General features: G+C 47.3%; 2 protein-coding genes across 3 annotated transcripts; one reads left to right on the top strand and one right to left on the bottom strand.

Annotated features, from left to right (window-relative positions):
* The first annotated feature begins 238 nt into the window (after positions 1-238).
* LOC112304659 (zinc finger protein 771) lies at positions 239-11043 on the top strand. Of its 2 annotated transcripts, XM_071221841.1 has the most exons (3): positions 239-719; positions 9147-9308; positions 9926-11043. In XM_071221841.1, exons 2-3 carry the CDS (start codon positions 9294-9296, stop codon positions 10820-10822), a joined length of 912 nt encoding a protein of 303 aa, XP_071077942.1. In that variant the 5' UTR covers positions 239-719; positions 9147-9293; the 3' UTR covers positions 10823-11043. The 2 variants fall into 2 exon arrangements, with proteins under 2 accessions (XP_071077942.1, XP_024416063.2); XM_024560295.4 differs by lacking the exon at positions 9147-9308 and having other exon boundaries at positions 243-719.
* Positions 11044-13106: 2063 nt separating this feature from the next.
* Positions 13107-22633, bottom strand: LOC128779503 (dCTP pyrophosphatase 1-like). The gene is given in 5 exon segments (XM_053913522.2): positions 13107-13575; positions 13577-13616; positions 15591-15701; positions 16419-16540; positions 22589-22633. Coding segments are annotated over 5 exon segments (579 nt in total). The 3' UTR covers positions 13107-13314.
* Between the last annotated feature and the right edge of the window lie 2362 nt (positions 22634-24995).

Genomic DNA, 24995 nt, shown 5'->3' with positions numbered 1-24995 from the left:
GCGAACGCAGGGTCTGAAATCTCCACTCTCCAGGGGCAGTGCGGCTGGAACGCCGGGGTCCTCTGGATCCCTCCTCTAGGGGCGGGGTTAGGTTTTCTGACCAATGACCGGCCGCCCCCGAGGCCCTGACCCGCCCCCGGAACCTCCGTCCTACCGAGTGGCCAACCACCAGGACCCTGGCCTTGGGCTGCGCGAGCGCGGAACCCGTGGCTGGTGAGTACGCGCTCCTCAGGGTCTCCGCCCCGATCCCGCCTCCAGCGGGTACCTTGCAGCTCTCCGCCGCGGACCCAGGCGTCAGGGAGTGACTCAGCGCGGGGAGGGTGGCGGTTCTGTGGGACTGGGGATTCGAACTGCTCAGGGTCCAAAATGCAGAGATGAGTGGGGTGAACGAGTGTCTTCAGAGCTGGTCCCTGGGAAGTGCTTGTGCCTAGGGTCGAGCTGGGGTGGAAGGGGAAAGGGCCAGACCCAGACACGAAGGTCGGGCTAGAGAAGCCAGGGCTGCACCACTTTGCCTGGGCCAGGGCCATGGTGTGGGGCGGGTCCTGAGCTTCTGACTCAGCTGCCCTCCTCAGGACACCAAGATGCCTAGCGAACCACAAACGATGGAGGAGAAGGAAGAGATGCAAGAGGAGATGGTGCTGCTGGTGAAGGGTGAGGAGGATGAGGGTGAGGAGAAGTATGAGGTGGTGAAACTCAAGATCCCCATGGACAACAAGGAGGTATGTGTCCCACACTCTGGGGCCCCGTTTCCCCTAACCTGGTTCAGTTCCAGTCTCCATGCTGCAGAAGCCGGGATCCTGTCCCTACATTTCCATGAATCTCAGGTTTAGGATCTGAGGGTTGGCAACCCATCCTTCTGCCCCACTGCCCATGCTGGCGTCAAACAGATGTCACACCTACTGTGCCAAACTCTGTGCTCGGTGCTGGAGAGTAAATGTTATCCCTGGTTCCCCATGGAGCCTGATGTGTAGCAGGGATAGACTGCTAAGTAACCTCGCAGCTATAATTCTGTGTGATGAGTGCAGGCACCAGAGTGGAACCCCAAAACTGGGAGCTTAATGCAGACTTGGGTGGGGGATGGGCCAGGTTAGGCAAGGGTGACCTCTGACTCTTGGTACAGTAGCATTTACTATTCTCCGCTGGGTTTAAAAAAAAAAAAAAATCTTTGCCATGTTTTTTAAAATTATATTTTGTTGTTTGTGCTATTACAGTTCCAATTTTCCACCCTTTGCTCCTCTCCACCCAGGTTCTCCCCTCCCCCCACCGCACTCCCTCCGGCAGTCCATGTCCGTGGGTCATGCATATATGGTTTTTGGCTACTCTATTTCCTATGCTGTACTTACATCCCCATAACTATTCTGTAACTAGCAATTTGTACTTTAAAAAAATTAATTTTTATTTTTTAAAGATTTATTTTTTTAATTTATTTTTAGAGAGAGAGAAACATCAATGTGTGGTTGCCTCTCATGTGCCCCCTCCCCCTGCTGGGGACCTGACCCGCAACCCAGACTTGTGCCCTGAGTGGGAATCGAACCAGTGACCCTTTGGTTTGCAGGCCAGTGCTCAATCCATTGAGGTACACTAGCCAGGGAAGTGGAATAATTTTTATTTTTAATATTTTAAATTATTTTTTAAATATTTTATTTATTTATTTTTAGAGAGATGAGAGGGAGCAAGGGAGACAAACATTGATGTGCCAGAGTAACATCCATTGGTTGCCCCTGGCATGCTTCCAACTGGGAACCTGGACCACAGCCCAGTCATGTGCCCTGACTGGGAATCAAACCCGTGACCTTTCAGTTCCCAGGCTGGCACTGAATCCACAGAGCCACACCAGCCAGGACGAAATTTGTACTTTGTAATCTCTTCATTTTGTCACTCATCTCCCTGACCCCCTCCCATCTAGCAACCATCAAAACATTTTCTGTATCTATGATTGTTTCTGTTCTCCTTGTTTGTTTATTTTGTTTTTTAGGTTCAATTGTTGATAAATATTTATTACCATTTTATTGTTCATATTTTTGATCTCAAAGAAGACCCTTTAACATTTCATATAATACTGGTTTGGTGATGATGAACTCCTCTGGCTATTTCTTGTCTGGGAAGCTCTTTATCTCTCCTTTGATTCTAAATAGTAGCTTTGCTGGGTAGAGTAATCTTGGTTGTAGGTCCTTGCTTTTCATAAATTTGAATATTTCTTGCCAATGTCTTCTAGCTTGCAAAGTTTCTTTTTTTTTCTTTATTTAAAGATTTTATTTATTTATTTTCAGAGAGAGGGGAAGGGATAGAGGAAGAGAGGGAGAAAAACATTGATGTGTGAAACAATGGTTGCCTCTAGCACCTGCCCCAACTGGGGAACAGGCCTGCAACCTAGGCATGTGCCTTGACTGGAAATTGAACTGGTGACCTTTCACTTTGCAGGACAAAGCTCAACCAACTGAGCCATGTTGGTCAGGGCAACCTGCAAAGTTTCTTTTGAGAAATTTACTGACAGTCTTATGGGAGCTCCCTTGTAGGTAACTATCCTTGTAGGTAACTAACTGCTTTTTTCTTTCTACTTTTAAGATTCTCTCTTTGTATTTAGCCTTTGGCATTTTAATTATGATGTGTCTTGGGGTGGGCCTCTTTGGATTAATCTTGTTTGGGATTGTCTGTGTTTCCTGGACTTTAATGTCTGTTTTCTTCACCAAGTTAGGAAGTTTTCTGTCATTATTTTTTCAAAATAGGTTTCCAATTTCTTGTTCTTTCTCCTCTCCTTCCAGTATGTTCATGATGCAAATCTTGGTGTGCTTGTAGTTGTCCCACAGGCTCCTTATGTGTCTTCATTGTTTTGGATTCTTTTTTCTTTTTGCTGTTCTGATTGGTAGTTTTTTGCTTCCTTACAACCCAAATCACTGATTTATTCTTAGCTTCATCCACTCTACTGTTGATTGCCGGTAAATTGTTGTTTATTTCAATTAGTGGATCCTTCATTTCTGACTGGATCTTTTTGTATGCTGTTGAGGTTCTCACTAAGTTAATTCAGAATCCTTATAATCAGTGTTTTAAACTCTGCATCTACTGGATTGCTCATCTCTGTATTCTTTCATTTGGGCCATGTTTTTTTGTCTCATTTTGGCAGCTTCCCTGTGTTTGTTTCTGTGTATTAGGTAGAGTTGCTTAATAGAGTAAGTAGCCTAATGTAGTAGGTGTCCCATGGGGTTCAGTGGCTCAGCTTCTCCTGTTATCCAAGCTGGGTACTCAAGGTGTGCTCACCAGGTGGGCTGTGTACACCCTCCTCTTGTAGTTGATCCTTGACTGCTGTTGGCACGTCCAAGGTCAGCCATCACCTTTGTTCTCTCTGGGGTCACACACCATAAGCTACACAGCGATCTGTGGATGGATGCTATTTGTGCTGGGCTTGGAGGTGCCCATGCAAGGCCAAGCTGTGAACCAAGCCTGACTGCTGCTAGTGCTGGGACCAGGGCAACTTAGCAGGATGTACAGGGCTCCCAAAGCCAGATGTTGCTTGAGAGAATTTAGGAAAATCTGAAGCATGGTGCAAGAGAAGCTGTTCATGAAAAGCCACTGGACAGCTTGGGTGGGTCCAGGCTGCAGGGAATCACCAGGATGGGGCAAACAGGCAAGCCATGTTTACCTACACCACCATCTTGACTGGAAGTCTCCAGACACTGTTTTAAGCACCTCAATTCTATAATGTAGGTAGTATTTGTTCCATTATAGAGGTGAGGAGACTGAGGCCCAGGAAACCAGACAGTTGGGTGACTGGTCCAAGCTCTCAAAGTTAGAAAAGAGATGGCTTATGTGAGACCAGTGAAAGTGAGGGGTGAAGTGAGTGACTACTTCAGGCTGAAGAAATGGGCCTTTCAGTGGCTTAGCAAGAGCGAGGAGGCACTGGGAGAAGTGTGCAGGTGGCTCAGCCATGCTCTGGCATGGATGAGGTTAGAGTGTTCGGAAGGTCAGGTAGGGTTTTTGGGTTTTAGCCTAAGGGTGATGGAGTTTTTAAAAAAATTAAAAGAGATGAGTTTTAATATCAGAATGAGTTAGATTTCCCCATTCAAGACCCGAACTCCCACCAATTCCAAGAACCCTACAGAACTCCCAGCCTCAGCCAGCCCAACACTGCTTATAGCTGGAGAATTCTGGCTGGACCAGGTTTTTGGGTGCAGGCTCAGATTTCTTCCTGCACAGCAGCCACTTTACAGAGAATGAAAGTTCTGCTGCCCCCTAGTGGGTATGGGTATTTATTCATCTAAAAATGAATAAATAAAATCTTAAAAAAAAAAAAGAACTGACATTCCAGAACTTAAGGTGGACTTCCATCTCCATCATTACCGGTTCTATGACTTGGGCAAGACTCTTAACCTCTATGTGCCTCACTTTCCTCATTTGTAAAAGCAAAACCGTAACAGCTCATTCTTCGGTTTGTGAGGATTAAGTGAGTTAATACCTATAAAGAGTTAGAACTGGGTATGACACATAATAAACACTGTAAATATTTGCTGCTATTATGCATTCTTCTCACTAAAGTTTAGGACTTGGGACTAGGTCATCCTTCTGGAAATTTTTCTTTCAACTCCTTTTGTTTTGCATTTATTTATTTAGAGAGGGAGGGAGGGAGAAAGAGAAGGAGAAGGAGAGAAACATCAACGTGTGGTTGACTCTAACATAGCTCCCACTGGGCACCTGGCCTGCAACCCAGGCATGTGCCCTGACTGGGAATTGAACCGATGACCCTTTGGTTCGCAGTCCGTGCTCAATCAACTGAGCTACATTAGCCAGGGCTCAACTCCTTTTTTTCAAAGGCCTTTTTATGCTGAATCCTGGGGCTGGGGGTGAAAAGGGAAACCAACACGGAGGCCTAGACAGGATTGAGGGCAACAAACTCAGGGCAGTGGGGCAGGCTTTACAGAGAAAGCTTCGTGCGGACTGGGCAAATGGAGGCAGAGGAAGGGCATCCCAGGAGGAGGAAACAACAAAAGCAAAGGCTCAGAGGAGATGGGGCCCGAGAGTTAAAGGCATTGAAAGCCAGCACAGGAACTTAACACGTTGTGTGAGGTCATGCCATGTTATCAGAAGCCTCAAATCAGAAGAAAGACTTTAGATTTTCTCTTTAGAAGACTTATTGTCTGTTGTGGGAAGGACAGGCCATATAAGGCTGGTAGCCTGCTCTAAGGTGGTGATAGCAGTGCAGACAAGACAGAAAGCAGGGGATATTTGGGCACCTTGACTGGACTGGCTGGAGCTAAGGATGGGAAGGTGGAGGGTGGGCGTGGCTAGTCATGACATATAAGTGGGGACAGACTATACATGGTACACGCAGCAGTTAAAAGCATTGGTTCCAATTCTGACTACACCATTCATCAGCTTTGCCTGTGCTTTCTCGTCTGTAAAATGCGATAAGGAGAGTCAGATGTTTGAAAGCCAGTCTAAGTATCATCTGGGTGACCGTATTTGGAGGGAGAGGGTGGAACTGAGGATTACTCACACACACCCCACAAACATTTAGCACTGCACTGTGCCCACAGCATAACTCATCACCTTGCAGTGTGGTCTTCCCGAGTCCCAGTTTCTATGAAAACAGTGATCTCGAAAGCCTCTTCCAGTGCTGACACCCTACAACTCTTAGCTGTCACCCAGTCCTAGGGCCAGTCATTGTCCGGGACAGGCCTTAATTATGCTCCACGCGGGGGCTGAAGCATTCTCTCACTGCCTATCAAAAGCCAGTCTCTTTAATGAATACAAAGATTTCCTCAAAGGGCTCTCTGCACATCCAACCCTCTCTTTTGCTCCCCCCTCTCCCTCTCCTTAAACCTTTGGTTTTCTGTTTCCCGCAGGATAAAGTCCTGGCTCCTAAGCCTGGCATTCAAAGATGTACACCATCTGACTCCTGTACTGGCTTCATCACCCAACTCCCTTCCCGTGCCCCAGCTTCACACGGCTGGAGAGCTATGGCTGAGCACGGTTTCAGGGCCCAGGCTCAGACTTCACACAAGTGGTCTTGCAGCCTGTAAAACCCTCTTCACCTTTCCACCTGCTTTCTGCAGTAGTTTCTCTACTCTCTTCTAGATCGTGTCTTAATGTTAACATGCATAGAAATCACCTGGGAATCTCGTCTAAGTGAAGATTTTGACTCAGCAGGTCTGGGGTGGGACTTGAGATTCTAACAAGTTCCCAGTGATGCTGATAGGGCTGGTCTGTGGACCACACTTCCTGGAGCAAGGAGATGGAGGATAGGGATCATATTTTATACTTGGTGCTAAAAAGAAGGAGGGTTCTGAAAAGGTCCAGGGGAGGGAGGCAAGGTGCCTAGGTGACCTCTAACTTGTGAGACAGAATTGCTTCATGACTACGAGGACAGGTGTTTTGACAGGGACAGACTTCTAGTTCAGACCCTGCTTCTGCCATCGATTAGCTGTAGGGCCGTGGAGAGTTTATTAAGGCTTTATTTCTGAGCCTTATTTGCTTATCTATAGAATGGAGCTAATGATACCTAACCCAAAGGGTTGTGAGAGTTTAAAATGAGAACGTGGGTGAAACGCACGTAGCACAGTCCCTGGCACACAGACTGCTCGATAAATGGTGGTTGTAATTATTATTTTAAAGATTTTATTTATTTATTTTTAGAGAGGGGAAGGGAGGGAGAAAGAGAGGGAGAGAAACACCAATGTGTGGTTGCCTCTCACACGCCCCCTACTGGGGACCTGGTCTGCAACCCAGGCATGTGCCTTGACTGGGAATCGAACTGGCAACCCTTTGGTTTGCAGGCCAGTGCTGAATCCACTGAGCCACACCAGCCCAGGCTGGTAGGTGTAATTATTAATTAGGAAGGCACTGGCTGAGGAGGAAACTGGGAACTTTGCTCTGGTTTAAAAAAAACTTATACAGGAAGACAAGATCACCATCTTCAAACACTTGGATTATCCTATTACTGGACTACATGTATGTCCATGGTACCCTCTGTTATAGTGCAGACACCTTTTAGTCTCATTTTAAATCTAATAGTTGTAGAACTTAAGACATGTAAGGTCCTTTAATGACCACCTAGTGTGGTATTTGTCACCATGTAAATCACTCACCTGCTGGGCTCGTTTACTTAATGCTTTTCTTCAGATAGATTCACGTTGTTTTCGTTAAATCCACCTTCATCCAAACAATACTACTGATGGAACTGTGGGTTTCATGTGATCCATTGGTTTTCTAATATCTGTGAAAATTAATACATAGTGATTGTAACGAGATAAAAGTGTGCCTACAGAAGACTGAGAAATCTCTTGCATCCTGTGGTGTGTGCATACCTCACGTTCGGTGTTCGGTGATTTTGATCTCACCTAGCCTGCCTCACCTTCCTTGTTCACCCAGGCCTGGGAAGGGAGTGACTTGCCTGGGGTCTTAATGAGCTAGTCTCAGCCCCCTCTTACCACGAGTTCTTCTGGGGCACCCAAGGCCCTACTCCTGCAGCTGCAGCTACCAAGAACACTTGTGTGGAGAAGTTCTTCCTAAGTCAGTGAACCCAGCATAAGGAAGGCCTCAGGCTGGGCAAAGTCATCTTAAAGAAGGATGTCAAAGAAAAAGGGGCCAGAACAAATACAGGCATAATAGGGAAAGTTCTCTCTGCAAGGGCTGACGTGTTGAAATGAAACCAATAGGTGTCAAAACCCGGGCAAGACAGGAAAGTGTGACCTTGAATTCAGACTGTGCCAAATCTGCTATGGGGAGTTTCTCGATTTAAAGTATCAACTTGTATTTTTAACTTTGAATCCCTCTTGCAGAGTAGCAGGGACTTGGAGTCCACCCTCTGTCACATCTAGGCTGTGCAAGTGCAGGGAAGTGCAATGCACCTAAGGGTCCTGGCCCCCACTGGCTCCGGGGATTTAATCTCCCTGTGCCTCAGTTTTCTGCCTTTTTTCCCCACGATTTTATTTATATATTCTTAGAAGGGAAGGCAGAGAGAAGAGAGGGAGAGAAACATCGATGTGTGAGAGAAACACCCATCAGCTGGATGCTGCTACTGGGGAGCAGGCCGGCAACCCAGGCATGTGCCCTGACTGGGAATTGAACCGGTGACCTTTTGCTTTGAGGCATGATGCCCAACCAACTGAGCTACAGCAGTCAGGGCACACCTGAGTTTTCTCAATTATCAGAGAGAACACCTGACTCAAGGAGGTGACAGGAAGACTTAATACAATTATGTACATAAAATAGCATTGTTGAAGCTTTACATTTTAATGTTGGGATCACTATTAGCAGTTATATGTACTGTTTAAAGTAGAGTTCCCTCGGCTGCTCACTAAGTTCCCAAACTGCCTTGTGTTCCAGTTTCTGAGTTGGTTACCAGAAGTTGACTGCCTTCTTCCACAGCATTTTTAAGACCTTGAATTTGCACTCACTGCAACTTAAGAAAAAAAAAAAAGTGTTAACTGCTCCTTAGCTGTCATTTAGTCTCTGTTAGCTTGTTTCCTTATCTATAAAATAATAATGTGATAACTACTCTAGGGAGAAGGTGAGATTGTTTTTTCCTTCATATGTGCTGAGTATTTATTCGTTCATGAAATAATGTATCTAATTGCTTGGCCAATAGAAGATACTCAGCATCAGTTCTGCAGGGACGAGCCTTCTCTTTTCTAAGGAGGGAGCCGTATGCCCTCAGAATTCCTCTTCCTTCTACTGTTAATATAAAATGTTAACATAATACAGTGTTAATAGTCTTAATACAACGTTTTCCTTTCACCTACCTTTCAGACGCCATTTTCTGATTTTATCTCTAAAACCCTGGTCTTCATGAAAGTTGCTTATTTTCAATTCAGGCCTCAGAATTGTGTTTGGGTTTTTACCTTTGCCTTCTTCACAGCTTAAAAACGATAGTTGCTTCCTGGGTGCCTTCAGTCTTAAGGCTTTATAAACCATCTATGGACTGATGGCTTCCCAGGTAACATGTCTAGTCTAGGACCCCTCCTGAGCTCCAGATGTGTCAAGAATTGCACATGTGATCTGAAACGGGTCTCACCTGTCAATATGTTCTTCCCCAGCCATTCTGGTAGTTGCTAAATTCAAATCCTTGGAGTCATTTCAGTTCCTTTTTCTTTATGTCTCATATCTAATCTGTTTATCAAATCTGTTTTCTCAAATGGCAAAAATATATTCAGAAGCAGACCACTTCTCGCCACCTTCACTTCTCACCCGTCACCTGGATCTGAGCCACTGTACTCTCTTGCCAGATATACTGCAGTACAGTAGCCTCCTCCCCGGGCCCCTGCTTCTGCCCTGTTGCCTTCTGCAACCCCGGCAACCTGATGGAGGCTTTTGAAGTGAGTCTGATGTGGTCATGTCCGTACTCAAAACCTTCTAACATCTCTACTTGTTCCACATCTCATTCATATCGCAAGGCCTTTAGCTGAGAGATCCCCTCCAGGAGCACCCCATAGATTACTCTCCCCCTCCTGCATTCTGCTCTAGGCACTTTTCCTTGCTCTTCCTGGAACTTGCAAAACTCCTACCTCAGGGTCTCCCTGTTCCCTCTGTAGCCTGCTTTCTCTCCTCCTTTAGATCTTTGCTCATGTTACACCAGTAGTTTCTTAATCTTATTAAATTTGCAGCATCCCCCTAACACCAGCAGTCCTTATCCATTCTTCCCGAAAGCGGGAATTTAAAAAATTTCATACTGAATCCCCAGTGCCTAGAACAGAGTATGGCACATTGTATGCCCTAAATAAATATTTGTTGAATTAGTAAAGAATAGCCAGAATGACGCCAAACATCGACACGTGCGTTAATGCAGTATGTAATTTAATGGGCACAGCCCTTCTATGAGGCAGGCATCCTTGCTTTCCTGTTTCACACAGGGCAAACCGAAAGATTACAGCTTGCAGGTCCCTGGCTGTCAGGACTATGGGTCAGGACTGTCATGTCCTCCCTTTCTTCCCAGGTCCCAAGTGAGGCACCAGCACCATCTGCTGACCCTGGGCGCCCACATGCGTGTCCGGACTGTGGCCGTGCTTTTGCTCGCCGCTCTACGCTAGCCAAGCATTCGCGCACGCACACAGGCGAGCGACCCTTCGCGTGCACCGAGTGCGGCAGGGGATTCTCGCAGAAGTCGGCGCTGACCAAACACGGCCGCACGCACACTGGGGAGCGGCCCTTCACGTGCACCGAGTGTGGCCAGCGCTTCTCGCAGAAGTCTGCGCTGACCAAACACACACGCACGCACACCGGCGAGCGGCCCTACAAGTGCCCCGAGTGCGACAAGCGTTTCTCGGCTGCCTCCAACCTGCAGCAGCACAGGCGGCGCCACACCGGGGAGAAGCCTTATTTATGCACGCACTGCGGCCGCCGCTTCGCGCAGAGCTCCAACTACGCACAGCACCTGCGCGTGCACACGGGCGAGAAGCCCTATGCCTGCCCAGACTGCGGACGTGCTTTCGGCGGCAGTTCGTGCCTGGCGCGCCACCGACGCACGCACACAGGCGAGCGGCCGTACGCATGCGCTGACTGCGGTACGCGCTTCGCGCAGAGCTCTGCGCTGGCCAAGCACCGGCGTGTGCACACTGGGGAGAAGCCGCACCGCTGTGCGGTGTGCGGCCGCCGTTTTGGCCACCGCTCCAACCTGGCGGAGCATGCCCGCACGCACACGGGCGAGCGGCCCTACCCGTGTGGCGAGTGTGGCCAGCGCTTCCGCCTCAGCTCACACTTTATCCGCCACCGTCGTGCGCACATGCGGCGCCGTCTCTACATCTGCGCTGGCTGTGGGCGAGACTTCAAGCTACCCTCTGGAGCAACAGCAGGCACTGCCTCTGAGCGCTGCCCAGAGTGCGAGGGTAGCTGAGCATAGATCTTATTGCTCTGGGTTGTGGCTAGGGAGGGCCCTGCCTCCTAGTGGCTGAATTAACTTGGGCAAAGACTCCAGGTCTGTGGTCTGCGTGTGATGGCAGGCAGGCTGGACCTAGGACACATGGCGAATCCCCTACTGGAACCCTGGAAACCATGCCCAGTCCTTCTCAGTACAAATTTTCAGCCTGTGTAAGTAAATAAAGTATTATGTCTTCACCCCCTGTCCATGCCTGTTCATCAAGTAGAAGAGAGGAGCAAAGTTGGGGTTTGGGAAGGCTTAGATGACTTAAGTAAATTGTCACAGAACCAAGTGTGGCTATAAGACCAAAAGGTATTCCTGGAACTGGTTTGTGTGTGTGTAGTCATCCACATTCCTCCCTTGGGTATGTCCTTAACCTCAGATCTGGAACATTCTATAAATACAGCACATTTGTGATCAGATACTGCATTCCGCAGACCGTTGGTGAGCTGCCAGTGAACGTCCTGGAGCTCATTGTGTACAGGTTTAAGCTGGTCTTCAAGGCTGACAGAGACGGTCTGGGAAATATGTGGAGCAACTGAAACTGCACGCTAGTCTTGTTAGATCTTGTAGAGATCCCCAAAAAACAAGGTTGACAGGAGATTGACAACTAGGGATCTTAGAAGCCAGATGAAAGGATCCAAAGCAGCAAAGAAGCCTTGAGGAATGAGAGGGGATGGATGCAGGGGACATATTAAGGAGCTAGAATTTTGGGGAGGAGGAAGATGGGGATGACTTCATTTCTTAGCTTGGATGATGGCCGTTAGTGTCATTGAGATGGTATAAGATGTGTAGGACAGTAGAAGTGGCAACAATTGTTACACCTACTCAGGACATACTGAATGTAAGGTAAATGTGAAGGGTTCAGGGAGGTGATTGAAAATAACAGCTTGGGGATATCAGGTCTGGAGTTCGTGATATCTCATTCAGGAGAGGGTACCTAAGAAAATCTGTGAACAGCCAGAGGTAAAAAGAAATCCAGAAGTGTCTCCTTTAGAAAATTGAGAGGAAAGTTTCACAGAGAAATGGCCAGCACAGTCAGATTCTGCTCTGGTGCCCGCTGTTTGTAGGAGTTTGGGGAAGTGGGGGGCAGTTTCAGTGGAACAGTGAGGATAAAAGCCAGCCTTCTGTGGGTTTGGGTATAAATAGGAGGATGGGGAAGCAAAGTGGATGTAGATAACCCTTTTCAAGAGGCTTGGCTGTGAAAAGTGTGAGGGAAGTAGCTGGAGGAAGTTTGTTGGTTTGGTCTATAGGGAGGAGACTCAGTTTTTGTGCTGGTGGGAAGGCTGATGGAAAGGAAGAGAAGCTGACTGTATGGAGGGGACAGGAGATAACTGACCAAGGAGAGGGAATGAAATCAAACCAGTAGGGATAAACAGGTGGGTCTGGGAACAGAAAGCTGAAGCAGTTCCAATCTGGATAGTTTTAGCTGGTAAGGAAGAGGTCACTGGTTAAGAGGGATAAGGTCACTAGAAGAATGAGGCTGTTAAAAGGGGATGCTTCATCTTACTATTGGGGAAGTAGGCCCATGACAGCAGCAAGAATAATTTAAAGGTCTTTTTCCCAGCATTACCCCACCCTATGAGGAATGCAGGCTACAGGCATCTCATAAAGGAAGTGATGTGCCCCAGGTCACACAACAGATAAATTACACACAGCTAATAGTATCTTTAGGTGCAGAGGTGGGATGAGAAATTGGTCTTGGGAGGGCAGGGGATGGGGCAAGAGGCCCAAGCCCAAGAGGAGAGGAAGACCTGTTCTGTTCCACATCTGAGACCTGACCCTGATTTGTGTTGGGTCCTGAGGCTCAGTCCTGGGCCCAGGCCTACCTTAACTGGTGACGTTTCCTGCTGTGGGCCTCTGAATGTTTTCAGTTGAAAGACAGATAACTGCAAATTTACAAAGTACCTACTATGTGCCAGGCACTGTCCTAAGCACTCTACCTACAATAACTGACTTAAAGTTTACCGCCCTATATCAATCAGGTAGATACTATTATTTTCACTTTAGGTGAAGAAACCAATAAACACCATCCAGCTGATAAGTATCAAATATGGCTTTTGAACCTTGATGTCCTGGCTCCAAAATCTGGGCTTTTACCACTAAGTACAGCCTCCAATCTTCTGTCAGAGGCTCCAAAGGGGAAACAAACTTGCAGGAGATCCCACAGGGGACCTGCTAGAAACGAGATCTCTGCACAGCATGTGGGAGGTGCGGCAGACAAAGAGCAACCCTGGTGCCCCTCTGTACTACCTGTTGAGACAGAGCCTCCCCAACAAGGATCCAGGAGTTGCTAGACAAAATTTTTATTGAGAGAGAAGAGTACCAAGAGGCTGTGTTCCAGAGGGTCTTGAGCCTCAGACCTCAGACATTGAGCTGTAAAGAAACAGCTAGAATGAGGTTCCATGGCCAGGCCACTGCCTGTTCCTCAGATGCTATGCTGAGTTGCAGATCGTGGGTCCGCGGTTCTAGGCTGAGGCCTGGCGTGTGGATTCACAGGCAAGGTCTGTAGTCCCCACGGTCTGGTCTTCATAGGTGGCCCCATGGGGCAAGTCCGTGTATTTGTGGGAGGAGCCACGGGACAGATGTGCTGGGTAGCGTCGCCGGTTGGTGTCCATCTTGGAGAGCACTGCTTGGGGCAGATCCACACGGCAGCGGGCTGCTAATGCTACCAGGTAGATGAGGACATCGCTAAGCTCCTCCTGAAGGGCTGCCCGTTCCTTGGGGGGGCCAGGTTTGGGGGCCAGGCTCCTCATCAGGCTTCCACTGACTGGGGGGTGGAGCACACAGATAGGCACAGACATGCAGATGCTAAGCAGGACAATGGACTTCCCCTCTCAGAGCACCCCAGTCCTTGCAGCACTGAACTGTCACCTCCTAGGAATTTCCTTCAAGGACAACTCAACCCATCTGGGCCCTGGTTAGAGCCAGGGTGGGGAAGAGACACCAACATGACATTAACCCAGACCTCTAAGCCAAAGAGCTGGCAAGAGATCATTTTACTCATGAAAACCTAACTGTACTTCTCACCAGGCCTAGCAGCTGCCACCCCAGACTAAATCTCAGACCTGGACCACTGGGGAAGCCTGCCAACTCATCTTCTACTCTTGCGCAGTATCAGCTTTTAAAAGCACAAATTGCATTTTGTCCTTCCTCTGCTGAAATTCCCCTAGCTGTGCTTGGAATAAAATCTAAACTCCTGACCATGCACGCCCTCCAGGTCCTGCATGAGCTGACTCCTGCCTCTCCCAATGTCATTACTCACTACTTTCCCCAGCTCCCCACCTACAAGTCACTGGCTTTTTCTGTCTTGCAAACAGGTCAAACTGTCACAGGCCTTTGCACTTCTTGGCCTTGAATGATCTTCCCCTGCTCGCCCCAGAGCTTCCCCTTGGCTGCCTCCTTCCTGTTGTCATTCAGGTCTCCACTCACGTTTCTCCTCCTTAGAAAAGCTGTCTTCCCGTTTCCTTCCTTCTCACCCCCTTGGGTTATTCTCCTCATAGAACATTACAATTTCTGATATTTTAACACTAGTTTGCTCATCCGTTGTCCATCTTATTGCACTGTGAAGATGGGAATGATGTGCACCTTTTGGAAGGCCACATCTCTTGACTTTAGAAGACCGAGTACACAGAGGGTGCTCATAAATCTGTAATAAACGAACGGCCTGCCCTCACACACATCTCTGTGCCCTCGTTTCTCCACCCCCACAGTGACCTCACTGGCTTAGACCTCACCACCTCTCCCCTGATCTACACCAGCCCCCTCACTGGTCTTGACCTGCCCCAATGTCTTTCTAAAAAATTTTGTTAATACTCATCCTGGGATATGTTTATTGATTTTAGAATGAGACAAAGGTAGAGGGAGAAAGATAAACATCAATCAGTTACCTCCCATACATACCCTGACAGGGAATCGAACTCTCAACCTTTTGGTTCACTGTAGCTTGCTCCAACCAACTGAGCAACGTGGCATGGGCTTTCCCTGCCCTAATTCTTCTGGGGGCCTAATCCACCCTGCAGGAACAGTGCTCTTTCAACCATTCAAATCTGTTCATGTCTTCTATCCAAACTCAATCAATTCCTAACCCTAATTTTATAATTCTCAGTTCTATCCCAACCCACTCCTCCACAGAGCCCCATCAATTATTCAGTAGATACCTACTGAAATGAGTGTTGTGTGTCATGCACTGGGAAGACAGCAGAGAATGGAAAAGATACAAACTCCTTGCTCTTCCTTGAGAAGCTTACACTAATAGAGGCCCTGGTTCTCCCTGATTTTAACTTACTCTTTCCCACTTCACTACCTATGAACATGTAGGCCCGTCCTGCCTGGAATGCCATAGACAGGTACTCTACAGCAGCCGTCCCCAACGTTTCTCGCACCAGGGATGGGTTCACTCGTTAGCCCACTCCTCACTTCCTGTTCTGTGGCCCAATTCCTATCTAGTCCATGGCCCAGGCGTTGGGGACCCCTGTTCTATAGAACACCTTCCCTTCCACTCTAAAGGCAGGGTAACAGAAGGTTGCCACCCACCCCTTCTTAGACCTGGATCTGCCTTGCTGTTTTCTCTCCCAGGAAGCTGGGTGCCCCTAGAGGGTAGGGACTCATCTCTGTACCCCCAGCAAGAAGATCAGACCCTGGCAGTGAGAAGCGAAAATTTAATACGTGGATATTTGATGCCCAAATAAATGTCCCCGCCCCCACAACACAGACTCTTCCAGGAAGACTTTCGTTTACTCACAAGAGCTCTGCCAACTCCCCCACTTCCCCCACCAAGGCCGGGAGGAGGTTCCGAGGCTTATGGAACTGGTCCCAGTCTCTTTCAGCAGCAAACTCAGCATGGAGGCGGCGGCTGGTATAGGAAAAAGGGGTGGGAGCCCAGGTCCCAGGGTTAGGGGTGGGTGAGGAGATGCAGGGCCCAGGCGGGTATCTCAGTGACAGGTAATGGGGACATGGGATTCCAACCGGAATCCGCAACAAACACCTCACATGGCCTTAAACAAGTCATCTCTTTTCTATGGGACTATAAAATAGCCAAGCCCCTACACAGACCCTAAACTCCACGGAACCTAACAATAACCTCTTCCCCATTCCATCTCCTGCTGCTGCCTCTGCAGTTTCCTCCACCAGACACACCCTTATCTCTGCATTTCTATATCCTATGGTCTCACAGAAACCTTGCAGACCCACGGCCACTGCCCCTAAGAAGCCCTTCTTGGTTTCCTCCTGCAAGAGTAAGAGCCTCCCAGTACTCCTTGCATTTGCCACGTTCTACCTCCCACTCCTGAAGGACAGAGGCAGAAGCAGAGCAAGGACCCAGTATTTCCTCTCAGGGCTGTTTCTAACATTCTTCATCAGGCGTCACCATTTACCCTGCCTCGGGTGTGCACTGCTAAGCCCATTTTACATATGAGGGTGGAAGGTTCGGCCGAGGTCAGACGGCACAGCTGGAACGCGAGAGCTGGGACAAGAGCACAGGGGCTACTTCCGACCACGTGGAGGGACCCTCCCCAATAAAAGGGAGAAAGGCGGCGATTTCCCCAGCCCAGGCTAGGTCAAGACATCTTACATGTCCTCGAGCGTGGGCTCTGGGCTGAAGCTGAAGGGGCTGGCAGCGTCAGTGGCTTCTCCTCCGGTGTCCCCACGCTTTCCGCCCCCCCACACTGGACATGTCGCCCGCCGCGAAGCAGGCTCCCCAGCACCGAGGAAACGCGTTCAGCTTGGGGCCCGCCTCCAGAGGCCCTGACCAATCACGAGCGTTAGCGACTGCTTCCCGGGGCCGAGCCGCAGGTAAGGCCCATCACTTCTATGGAGTTTGCTTTAGCCCGCCCCTTATGCAGCCTGGACCAATTGGAGCAAGCTTCAAGCCGGCGCTCTTAGGGCTTTGCCCTCGAAATTTCACAGACCTGTCCAATCATCTGAAAGGTGTACGTAATCCCTCAGTTACCTTCAGGGGAGGAGAAAAAGGGCAGGGGGCGGGGAGAGCCCCGGCTCCTCGGTTCACTTACCGGCGCCTGCGAAATGACGACGCGGGAAAGGGAGGGGCGCTCCGTGGAAAACGCCGGAAATGCAGGGTTTAAGCCAGAAGGGAATTTGTTATACCGCTACGAGAAGTCTCCAGAGTACAGCTGGGCTCTAGGAATGAACTGACATCAGGGTAGCTGTGTTAAGCATTTCACTTATTTAATCCTCACAACAGTAGGTAATCCGCCCCCCCCATCATTATCTTCATCATCCTCATTCCCATTTTCCCGAAATTACATTGAGTAATTTAACTTCACAGCTAGGAAAGTGGTACCCACATTTCAAATTCGGTTTGGCTTCCAAGTCTGTTTGGCGTGCACCACATTGCCTCAAATGGTGATAAGTACAGTGAAAATAAATTTAAAGTTATTTAAACATTATGCAAAGTTTAATGTTTGCATAATGTAAACTTTAGGCAACTTTAGGCTGCATGGTCCAGGGAAGATGCGGTAAAGCCTTGCTGGTTACCTAGTCAACTGTCCATTTCACACCTGCGTCTTTGCAGAACCGTAATTATATTCTGGGGTACACCCTTCTCCACTAGATTGATCATGTGTCTGTGTCCTTTGCCATGCCATCGGTTGGTTTATGGGTGAGCATGTGGCCAATTCTTGACAATGAGGAGTTAAAGGACGTATATTAGAGACTTTTGGGAAAGTTTCTTGGTTCATTTTCAAAAAAGGACACAGGAAGTTTCTACCTTTAATGTTAGTATGTGAGGAATGGATTGAGAGGAGAGCTAGCCCACCAGATGAGGCTGGTGGATAGCACGATAGAAAAGACCTGGATCCGTGATGATATTGATGGGCCACTTTTTTTTTACACGTTCCAGAAATGCCCTAATGTAGGATTCTGTTTATGTAAGTTAAATCGCTTTGTTGGTCAGGCCATTTTAGTTGGTTTTTCTGTTACTTGTCTTTGAGAAATGACAGTTAAGCTGAGTAAAACTCGAGTGGACTAGAGTTCTAGGTGGAGGGAACACCAATGCTTAAAGCAGGAAAGGTTCATCATGTTCTAAAGACAAAGGAATTCCAGTATGTCAGGGATGTAGTGAGTAAGGGGGTGGGGGGTTGGATATGGTTTTAGAGAAGTAAACTGAGGCCAGATTAGATCAAGTAGCCATGAATTTTCTATTACTTTGGATTTTAAGTATTATGGAAGCCCTTTGGAGGGTTTCAGGCAGGGGAACCATGTAATCATATTTTGTATTTATGAGCTCTCTGGCTGCCGTGTTAAGGATGAATTGGAGGAGGGCAAGAGTAGAAGGAGGGAGATGGGTTACTGCAGTTGTCCAGGCAACAGGTGATGGTGGGCAAAGGTGGAGAGAAGTGGACGACTGGGAAGGTATTTTGGAGGTAGAGTTATACATAGGCTTTGTTGGTCTTGAACTAGAAGGGTGGGAGAAAGGGTAGAGTTGAACATGGTTTACAGGTTGTGAGTGTTGTGCAATGTGGTGGGTAGATGACTCCTACTGGGACGAAGAAGATGAGGTGCAGGATTGAACACACATGGCTTCAGCAGTTTGATTTATACAAAGGAAATTGAAGAAGCATGTCAAGTTGGCAGGTGTGTCCATGAGCCTAAGCTTTAAATTAAAACCAATTAAAAATATATTTATTGATTTGAGAGAGAGAGAGACAGAGAAACATTGATTGGTTGCCTCCCATACGTGGCCCACCCAGGGATCAAACCTATAAGCAAGGTATGTTCCCTGATTGGGAATGGACTCCCCAGACTTTGGGTGTACGGCATGACTCTCCAACCAACGGAGCCACAGTTGCTGGGGCAATGAGCCGAAGCTTTAGTGGAGAGATAGGAGGGATCCAGATTTGGTAGCCACAGACATTTAGACAGTACTTGAAACTCGTGCAATTGAAGCAGCATAACTAATACGAGAATCTAAGTAGACAACACCAGACTTGGAGTACTCCAACAATTAGCAGTAGAGCAGTGGAGAAGAAGCAGGTGAGGCAGGAAGAAAATTGGCCGAGTGTGTCATTAAGGAGGCTAAGAGAGGAGAGTGTTCCATTATGAGTGGATACTTGATTTGGATGCTGCTGAGCTGCTGCATTAGGCGAAAGCATCGAATTTGCCCCTGGTTTAGGCAGCATGGAAGTTGGATATGAGAGATAGGAGAATAGAGGGAGTCCTGGGTAACTCCTTGAGTTTCTGGCTTGAGTAAATGGATGGATAGTTTTGCCAATTGCTGAAGAGAGGACACAGAAGCCCTGGAAGTTGGGATGGGGTGGAAGATGACAAATTTAGCTTGGGACACATGGGGTGTTAGTTGGCTCTAGGGCATCCAGATGATGTGCAGCGGGCAGGTAGACATACAGGCCTGACGTTCAGAGCATTGAGCTATCTTAGGGATGTGTGAACTGAAAGTTTCAGGAGCCAAGTACCTCCCCGAGCACCTTCCTTGCTGTTTGCTAAGCTTCTCCAGACAAGAACCCATCTCTTACTGGATTATAAAACACTCTTGGAGAGCAATGTTTTCAGGAGTCTTCCGCATCTCAGATTTTCTGAAGTGCCAGGAACTGGGACTTCTAGAGTGGAGAGTTCAAATGTCCTGGGGGCTTGACAGAAAGGAGAAGGCACTCTCCCTGGGAATGCCTCTACCTTCCTCCCAGGAGATCTGCGAGTGAGCTGTAAGGCTCTTGTGAAGCATCCTTCAGGGACATCTAAGTTCTTTGCTCCACAGCTTCATCCTCTCAAGACCAACCAAACCCAGCTCCAGCACAGGACAGAGTTGGGGGGCAGGAGAGGCCCTCATGAGGGAGAGGACACAGACCTGAACATATGACTGTACCTATCACCTGGACTCCTCATCCCAGGCTCTTTCCTCACCCTCTCCCCTACATGCAGTTTGTTTTCTCCATTCCTCTCAGAAATACCGCGGCAACGTGACCTTCCTGCTCTAGTCAGGGCCTCAGCGTGCTTGGTCGTGTCTTTTGGTCCACCTTTGTGATTAACCTTTTATAAGCCTACCCCCGCCCCTCCAGAGACTGGACTGGGTGCCCTACTCTTCCCAAACTAAAGGTGTTTCCCAAGTGCAGGCTAGTAAATGTTTAATGTAGGACAGACGGGCTGAGACGGGCAACCGTGTGCATGAACACACATGGCCCTCTGCTGCTCAGAAGAGTTTGGCCACCTTCCCCATTAAAGCCAAGCTGTGCCACTGCTCTTTGGGAAACTCTGGAGAGTGGAAGAGGCAGCAGCAGCTGGAGCACAGAGTAGTAGAGGCCCATAAGCTGGGTAGGTGGCTTAGTGGTGGGAGAACCTGGGCCACTCAGAGATCCCAGAGACCACAGAGCGTGATGGGAAACTGAGAGTCAGGTGATTTGGGACCCTGTTCACCAATGCCCTTGGGAAGATTGTTTCTCTTTCTGAGCCTCATTTTCCCATATATGTATGATGGCCTTCAAGGGCCCTTCATGGTATGCTGGGAGGACCAGGACAATATGTATTGTGTTGATGGTTGTATCTCCGAAGGATTGCAGTGCTATTCTTACTGGAGGCAGAGCCATAGGCTTTGATGGTTTTGTACACGAGGGTTGGGGGGTGCTATAATTAAAAGGGTTTGTTCTTATTAAATGTTACAGGGGGGTCATGGCAGAGGCTTTTTAGGAATCTGTGGCTTAGCCTATTTGGAGTAAGTCGCCAACACTCTTAGAAGTCCTTCCCTGACTTACTTATCCAGCCTGGCCCCCTTGCACATATGCTGAAATCCAGCCAGATATTCACACTCCACTCTTGTTGCCTTAGCTCACACCGTTTATTGCATCTAGAATGCCCATTGCCCTTCTCTGCATATCCAATTCCAAATTCTGCCCAATCTGTAGAGCCATTCTTCAAAGCCAGCTCCTCTGGGAAGCCTTCCATGCTTCCATGACTTCCTTCCCAAAGGAAATAACTTTGTCTTCTTTTTAAAAACTCACATTTTATTGATTATGTCTTACATTTGTCCTGATCTGTCCACCTTTGCCTCCCTCCACCCAGCACCGCCCCCTCCTCCACCCCTCGCTGAGCCAATTCCCACACCATTGTTCAATCTGTGGGTCATGAATATAGGTTTTGTGGCTACTCCATCCTATTCTGTACTTCATATTCCCACATGCCTATTCTGTAACTACCTATTTGTAATTCTTTATCCCCAAACCTCTTCACCCATTCCCCACACCCCTCTCCCATCTGGCAACCATCAAAACACTTTCCATATCCATGATTCTCTCTCCATCCTCTTGTTAGCTGAGTTTGGTTTTTAGATTCAACTGTTGATAGATGTGTATTTGCTGACATTTTATTGTTCATACTGTTGATCTTTTTCTTAAAAAAGTCCCTTTAACATTTCAAATAATAATGGTTTGGTGATAATGAACTCCTTTCATTTTTTCTCATCTGGGAAGCTCTTTATCTGCCCTTCAATTGTAAATGATAGCTTTGCTGGGTAAAGCAGTCTTGGCTGTAGGTTCCTGCTTTTCCTAACTTTGAATTTCTCTTGCCAATCCCTCCCGGCCTGCAAAGCTTCTTTTGGGAAATTAGTTGACAGTCTTATGAGAACTGTCCTGTAGGTAACCAACTGCTTTATTCTTGCTGCTTTTTGGAATCTCTCTTTGTCTTTAACCCTTGACATTTTAATCATGATGTTTCTTGGAATGGGCCTCTTTGCATCCATCTTGTTTGGGACTCTCTTTGCTCCCTAGACTTGCATGGCTATTTCTTTCACCAAATTAGGGATGTTTTCTTTCAGTATTATTTCAAACAGATTTCCAAGTCCTTGCTCCTTCTCTTCTCCTCCTGACACCCCCATATTGTGAATGCTGGAATGCTTGAAGTTGTCCCAGAGGCTGCTTACGCTGTCCTCATGTTTTAGGACTTTTTTTCTTTTTGTTGTCCTGTTTGCTTATTTTTTTGCTTCCTTACATTCCAAAAATCTCAATTATGTTTAGTTCTCTTTTCTGGAATTTTGATCTGTCCTTTCATCTGGGCAATGTTTCTTTGCTCCTCATTTTGGTAACTTCCCTGTGTTTGTTGCTTTATATTAGGTAGAGCTGCTGTGACTCCGTGTCTTGGTAGCATGGCCTAATATAGTAGGTGTCCCATAGGCTCTATTGGCACAGCCTCCCGAAGCACCCAATCTGGGTACTGGAGGTGTGCCCTTAATGTGAGCCAAGTACACCCTCCTCTTGAAGTTGAGCCTTGATTGCTGTTGGCAGGTTACTGGGAGGGATTTACCCAGGCCATTCAGCTGCAAGGACTGGCTGTGACCACTGACCACCAAGTTAGTTATCTACAGCAGTTCACCCACTCTAGCTCTCTTGGTACTACCACTCTTCACCTTATTTGGAGGGTGACTGATGTCCCTATTCTAGATCTCCCCTGAGAGTGGGTCTCCTGGAGAACAGTAGCAGAGTCAGGCTTTTGTTTTTCCAGGCCTGGTACTTGACTAGGTGAAACAAATATAATTGATAGAAGTATGTCCTTTCGGATCTACTCTCTGACTTCCCTGCCCTGTGTGGGTATGGCTGCACCTGTTTTGTGGATGAGAAGACGGAGACCCAGGGACTTATCTGAGATTACCCAGAAAGGCATAGGCTGCAGGGCATTACAGTCCTCAATGCTCCTCAGCAAATGAAAGGAGTCTCCCCAACTCCCACAAGGAAGTGAAGGAGGCCACGCACATGTGCCTGGTCTGTGCTGAGGTCACCTACTCACTGCCTTTTCTTCTGCCTTTCTGTCCCTTCTCTTCATCTTCCTCATGCTTCAACTTCTCTCTTTCTTTTGTACCTTTGGCTCCCTTTTCCTTTTCTTCCTCTTCCTTTTCCTTCATTGCCTCCCTTACCTGTGTTCGAACCTGTGATTCTTTTCTAATTTCCACCCAAGGCACAGTTACATTAATTTTGATGCGCCGCCTCTCCCCAAGGAAAAGTTGGGTGCCTACCTTGCTCTCAACACCTCTTCCTTTCTAAATTAACTAAGAGAGCTCAGGCCAGGGAAGTCCCAGTCATTTTCCGCCCCTTTCTACTACCCACCCTAAGCTAGAAAATGAACCAGTTAGAGAGTTGTGTAAGTGGACAAACGGAACCAACGTCCAAATTTTTTCCCCAAAGCCTTGTCTTAAGAGATTGGTGGTTTCAGCTTCTACTGCTAGGAGAGAAGAGCAAGGAAAATGTGAACATGGAGGGCAGTAGAGTCCCCAGTTGTGTACCTCCCTTATTCATTCATTCAGTACATTCTGGACACTAACTATGGACCAGACACTGTTCTAGGTGCTTGGGAACATCCCCCATACACAACATCCCCTGCATTGTTGGATCTTATATGCTAGCAGAAAAGGAGAGATAATTACAAAGTAAACTAGAAAAGTCTCAAGATAATTACAGATTAGGATAAAGGCTATGAAGCCAATTAATAGGGAGAGTTAGCTAGGTGTTGGCTAAGGTCAGAGGGGGCTTTTATGAAGAGGATTTCTTTGAGCTGAGCCAGGACTGAGTGAGCCAGCCAGGTAGAGAGCCTGAGGTGAGGTTCCAGATGGAGGGAACTGGAAGTACAAAGGATCTTGGTTTGTTTAAAGTACCATGGAAAGGTTGATGGGCTAGAGTTTGGTGAGAGAGCAGCGGGAGTGCCATGGGATAAACTTGGAGATATGTAGTAGGAGTTTTATGGAAAGCTATTTAAGAGCTTTGTGCAGAAGAAAAACTGATGTAATCAATCAGTTATCTTATTTTTGTTCAAGTGTATTTACATTCTAAGCTATGTAAATATTCATTGCTGTGGAGATCACATGGAAGGTTATCAGCAGGGAGGTAAGAGCAGAGAGAACGGGGTAAAGGCCCGGGGAATAAGAAGCATAAATGGTAGGTACAAAATAGACAGGGGGAGGTTAAGAATAGTATAGGAAATGTAGAAGCCAAAACTCATATGTTCAACCCATAGATATGAACTAAGGTGGGGGGGGGAGTGCGGGTGGGGGAGGGGAATAAAGGGGGGAAATGGGACAAGTGTAATAGCATAGTCAATAAAATATATTTAAAGGAAAAAAGAATAAATAAAAATTCACTGCTGGATACTTTATGTGATTACATTTAATTTGTTATACAAGGTTTTGTTTTTGGCCGGAGTTGATCTGCCTCATTCTTTTTTTTTTTTTTCCTTTGCTACTTTCTCTATTGTTGTTACATGTCATTGGGTCAGCTCCAGCTCCTAGCTTGGATGAGTGATGTTCACACTGTCCTGCCCCCAGCAGCCCTGCTCAGCTCCTGTAGACTCGTGCCTATGGCTTCTTTTATTGAGTCGATCCATCTCATAGTTTGTCTTCCTCTTTTCCTGCTGCCTTCTCTTTTTCCCAGCATTATTGCCTTTCCCAAAGAATCCTGCCTTCTCATGCAGTGCCCGATGCAGGACGGATTCGTTTTTTGTCATTTTTGCCTCCCCTGATGTTTCAGGCTTAATTTGCTCTAGGACCCACTAGTGTTCTATATAATTATCACTAATTCTTTTTACATCTTCCATTAACCTTCCAATACAACTTTTTACACAATTAAATGTGTCGTTATTGTGTCCATTCTACTTTCCTTTTCTGGAAGCCTCCCAGGCTCCTGTTCCAGTGTGGACTGTTGTTCTCCAGGCCTGCTCTGCCTAGATACCTCCCTTCACCTCTCTCTTCTGCTCACTTCGATTTCCTGAGCCCCATGTTTTTTCTTTCTTGGTTTGCTCCCTTATTTTGCTGGAGTACATCTTCCAGTGGTTTCTTCAGAAAGAGAGCATGGGATGAAACCACTTGGACACCTAACATGTCTATAAATATCTTTATCCTACATTTTTGAAAAAAGTGGGTAGGTGTAAAATTATACATAGAAACTAATTTACTCTGAGAATTTTGAAGGCATTCCTTCATTAGCTTTTAGCTTCCAATTTGCTGCTGAGAAGTCTGATACCATTCTTATCCCCAAACTTTTGTATGTGATCTCCTCTCTCCAGAAGATTTGAGGAGAGCATAGTGATTAGAAGCACGGACTCTGGAGTCAGACTGCCTGGAAGACTGTCTGTGTCACCATGGGCAAATTTCTTAATCTCTCTGCACCTCAGCTTCCTTATTTACAAAATGGGGTTGTTAGAACTT

The sequence above is a fragment of the Desmodus rotundus genome, chromosome 1 (genome assembly GCF_022682495.2).
Source record: "Desmodus rotundus isolate HL8 chromosome 1, HLdesRot8A.1, whole genome shotgun sequence".
Lineage (NCBI taxonomy): Eukaryota > Metazoa > Chordata > Mammalia > Chiroptera > Phyllostomidae > Desmodus > Desmodus rotundus.
Note: the sequence above shows the minus strand (reverse complement) of the source record. Positions and strands in the feature narration are given on the sequence as shown.